At 38.7% G+C, this 3,810-nt stretch overlaps 1 protein-coding gene across 2 annotated transcripts; it reads right to left on the reverse strand.

Moving 5' to 3' along the window:
- On the reverse strand, positions 1-3,470 carry LOC137743531 (two-pore potassium channel 1-like). Of its 2 annotated transcripts, XM_068483445.1 has the most exons (4): positions 3,233-3,470; positions 538-1,311; positions 390-429; positions 1-266 (listed from the first exon to the last, which is right to left on the reverse strand). In XM_068483445.1, exons 2-4 carry the CDS (start codon positions 1,283-1,285, stop codon positions 122-124), a joined length of 933 nt encoding a protein of 310 aa, XP_068339546.1. In that variant the 5' UTR covers positions 1,286-1,311; positions 3,233-3,470; the 3' UTR covers positions 1-121. The 2 variants fall into 2 exon arrangements, with proteins under 2 accessions (XP_068339546.1, XP_068339545.1); XM_068483444.1 differs by having other exon boundaries at positions 390-1,311.
- Positions 3,471-3,810: the final 340 nt, after the last annotated feature.

The following is a 3,810-nucleotide window of genomic DNA, read 5'->3' on the forward strand; positions in this document are numbered from 1 at the left end:
TTGGACATAGTAAAGAAATTCACATCACAGAAAGGGTCAGCAATCATACAAATCACGAACTTACAAAGACACCTCTCAGAATACTCAGAGCATGATGCCAGAGTTACTTCTCGATTTGAGGTTATTGCGAAAGCATTACATCTGATGTTGACAACGTTCCTGACTGATCAACATCAAGATCTTCAAACTCCTCCATTACAAGTCTAATATCTTCCTGGCTAATCTTCCCCATCTCTTTGAGCTTGTATATGACAAATTCAGCAGCCCTACGTAAAAGGAAGGAGGAGGAAGCATGTCAAAATTTAGATATTAAACCATCTCAGCAGATAAGAATTCAGAAATAATAATCCCATAATACACAAACGTTTTTGAAGAAAAAATTCACATACCGAACAGAGCCATCATCGTCAAGATCAGCTGCCTCCAAATCTACATTGGTCATCCTACTAGTAAGAATCAACTTTACTAACGCCCGTTGTCTGCTCTGGGCATTTAGGTCGGCAATGTAGAGGTAAAACTGAGCTAAACAAATGGTACCTGTCAATATCCAGAATACTGCAAAAACACGCCCTGCTTGAGTAGAAAAGCTCTTATCTCCATAACCCAGAGTTGTTATGGTACAACAAACGCAATAGAATGCATCCACAAGGCTCAATTCCTCAACAGTAGCTAGGAAGATTGTGCCACCAATTATGAGCAGCAAAAGAAAGATGAAGACCACAATACATTTGTACCTCAGACTGTTAGTCTCGATATCTTCAAGAATTTCAAAATGCCCAACTTTTTTACTCAAATGCAAGGCTTTAACAAGCAATAATTCCTGCTTCTCTACCAAATAGTCAGCTGCTTTGCTCAAGATCATCCCAACAAGAGCCATTCCTGAAAAGACGAAAGCACAAGCCAGTAGTTTTGAAAGAACACTGTTTGGCACAAGGTCTCCGTATCCGACAGTGGTCATTGTCACAACACAGAAATAAACAGCATCAAGAAATCCATTTGTCTTCTCTCCCTTGAGCTGGTGCCTGACGAGGTAGAAACATAAAGTTCCTATGCCTAAGTAGACAGTCAAGAATGCAGCTACAAAGAGAAAGTTCGGGTGTATATTTCCACAAAAGGATTCAGTACGTGGACCTGAGGCAAAGCCTGCCTCTAACCTTATATACTCTGAAAGAGGAGCACTTCTACAACGGCGAATTCTTCTACCCTTCAGAGCATTCCTTTTATTTGTTTGAGACAAAGGATCTATTAGTCCTGAAACCAAGGATCTAACCTCATTCGAGGCCATTACTATGATTCAGAAAACTAGAAGACCTGCATAGGAATAAGTAGCTAGACACTTTTAGCCAAGTCGTGACAGATGTACCTCCATTCGACAACAGTTTTCGACATTTCAAGTTTCAATCTTTATTCTTTAAACAATTAGCTTATAAAGGAAATATGAAACCTTTAAATCACAATCCACCAATTCCTTTGATCATATTTTATTTGGTAAAGAATGCACAAAGGATCAAGCTTATAAGTAAGTGTACTGATAGAAACAAACTCAGTAGTTGCAGTGCAGTGAAATGAAAACCTTAAGCTGGGGGTTAATTTCAGATCAACTGAAATAACTACTGCAGGCTCCAGTGGTGGAATCAGGATTTTTTTTTCCTGGCAAGTCAACGTGTGAAAGCTCTCAAATGTTTTTCTATATTACATGCAATGTCAACGGCTCCACCATTACAGATGCTTTTGAGTGCTTCTGTTGTTTGCACACCTTATAACCTATATAAGCAAGTAATAAGGAGTCTTTTCTTGTTAAAGATTTCATACGCAATAATTTTTTAACTCGTTGTGTTAATTAAACACGAACTTTGGTTTAATTTGGTTTACATGTGCATGTTTCTTTTACCATGATAATGCCCTAGTAGAAGTGGGCAATAGCTTTAAAAATGACAGAGTCAAACTTGATGATGGATGATGGATGTTCAAAATAAAGATGATTAAATTTTTCTTTCTGAAATGTTGGTAATTGTTGCAGTGCCTAAGAAATAAAACCTAGCTGGTTTTTAGTTTATATTTCTATGAAGACAATGGAGACCCGACTTGATTATGAAGAAGATGCTACGTCAGATCAGGCGGGACTGGAAGCCTTATCCCAATGAAGTTTGAACCAAGTTAGCATAGGTGTTATATAATGGAAGATTTTCTCAGAAACCAAGCTCTGCTTGCTAGTTTTGTACAAATACTTCCTCAGACACTGAATTCTAAATTTCTGACATTAAACTATTAGATTAGTATCCCCCCCCCCCCCCCCCCCAACCCTCTTCTTCTTCTTCTCTCTCTCTCTCTCTCTCTCTCTCTGATTTCTCAGTCCCCCATACCAAAACTATTAGATTAGTCTCTTCCATGTCATATGTAGCACAACTAGACTTTCCATATATACTCAACATTCTCGCTCATACGTACTTCAATTTGGGCGACCGTGTGTGTCACAAGGTAGCAGCACAACACACAGTGTTTTTGGGACATTTCGTCGAGCAGGTGGAGAGAAGGCTTCACCTGCACTTCGACGGCTTTTTTTGAGCTTTTAGGTTTCAATCTTTAATTGATTAGCTTATACAATTGTTTACCAACAAGCATATTACCATTTCTGGAGCATTGTTTGTAAACAACTTCCTCTTGGCAACTCAATCAGATTGTAAGTAAGCTTCATTTTTTTTATCTTCTTAAAACACGTATAAATACCCAAATGTAGATTCATCAAGAGCAAGAGATATATTTTCCAAACCTTTTGGAAAGGTCAAATCAAGAGAGTTAGACAGAGAAGTAGGCATGAATCTGATTTACTTCAATAACTTTTTTATTTACTTGAAATTTACTGTTATTAGGAGGAGGAAAAGTGTTGGAAACTATTACGATAATTTGGGGAATGGAGAGTTTAGAACCCATAACCAGTACGAAATCCGAAATCCTATCCACTAGGATATCAGATCAAGTGCACATATTAGCTCTAGAACTACTAGGGATTTATTTCAATGACCTATATTCTAACTGCTATAATGAAACAAACAAACAAAATCAGTAGTAGAAGCGCAAGTGAAATGAAAACAAGCTTAATCAAGCTGAGGAATGAGGATTGCTTTCGGATTAACTGAAATAACTAACTTAACAGAATGATCACGCACGCACTCTCTCTCTAGAATCAGAACATGGAAAAAACAACAACCAGCAAACAAAACAGAGAACTGACCAGAATAAGCATGTCGGGATTTTGGTTTCCTCAGTTGAGCCAACTCAGACTTGTTGGAAAGGTCCGGAACATTTCAATCGCTAGTCTCAGTCCCATTACTAATTTTCTTACTTAAATTTATTAATATTTTGTTTTTGTTCTGTGCGCGTACTTTTTACTTTTGGAAAGAGGAGGTTGTGCGAATGCGTGCTCTCACCGACAAGCACAATTCTGATCCGATCCAAGTGGATGAATTGTTGGATCAATACGAGATCCAAAAGTCCGACGTCAAACCGTTTGCTGTGTTTGATCCGTGTCCGTCGTGTACGACGTGCGCCGCAGCAGCATTGCGATCTATGGCTCGAGAGAATTTTCATGTGCTGGACAAACCATTCAGTAGACAAGTAGGTTTTAAAAGACGTTAGGCGTTAATCGGGCATCGTGCTGGGGTCTAAGCGGTTTAGGCAGCGCCTTAGCAGGCTAGGCATCTTTTCTTAATTTTCAAACGCCTAGTCATTAATCGGGACAGTGGTCATGTGCATAACGCCTAGCGCCTAGGCATGGATTTTTAGAATAGTGGTCATTAGAGCATTTTTAAT

Source organism: Pyrus communis, chromosome 8, assembly GCF_963583255.1.
Source record: "Pyrus communis chromosome 8, drPyrComm1.1, whole genome shotgun sequence".
NCBI lineage: Eukaryota > Viridiplantae > Streptophyta > Magnoliopsida > Rosales > Rosaceae > Pyrus > Pyrus communis.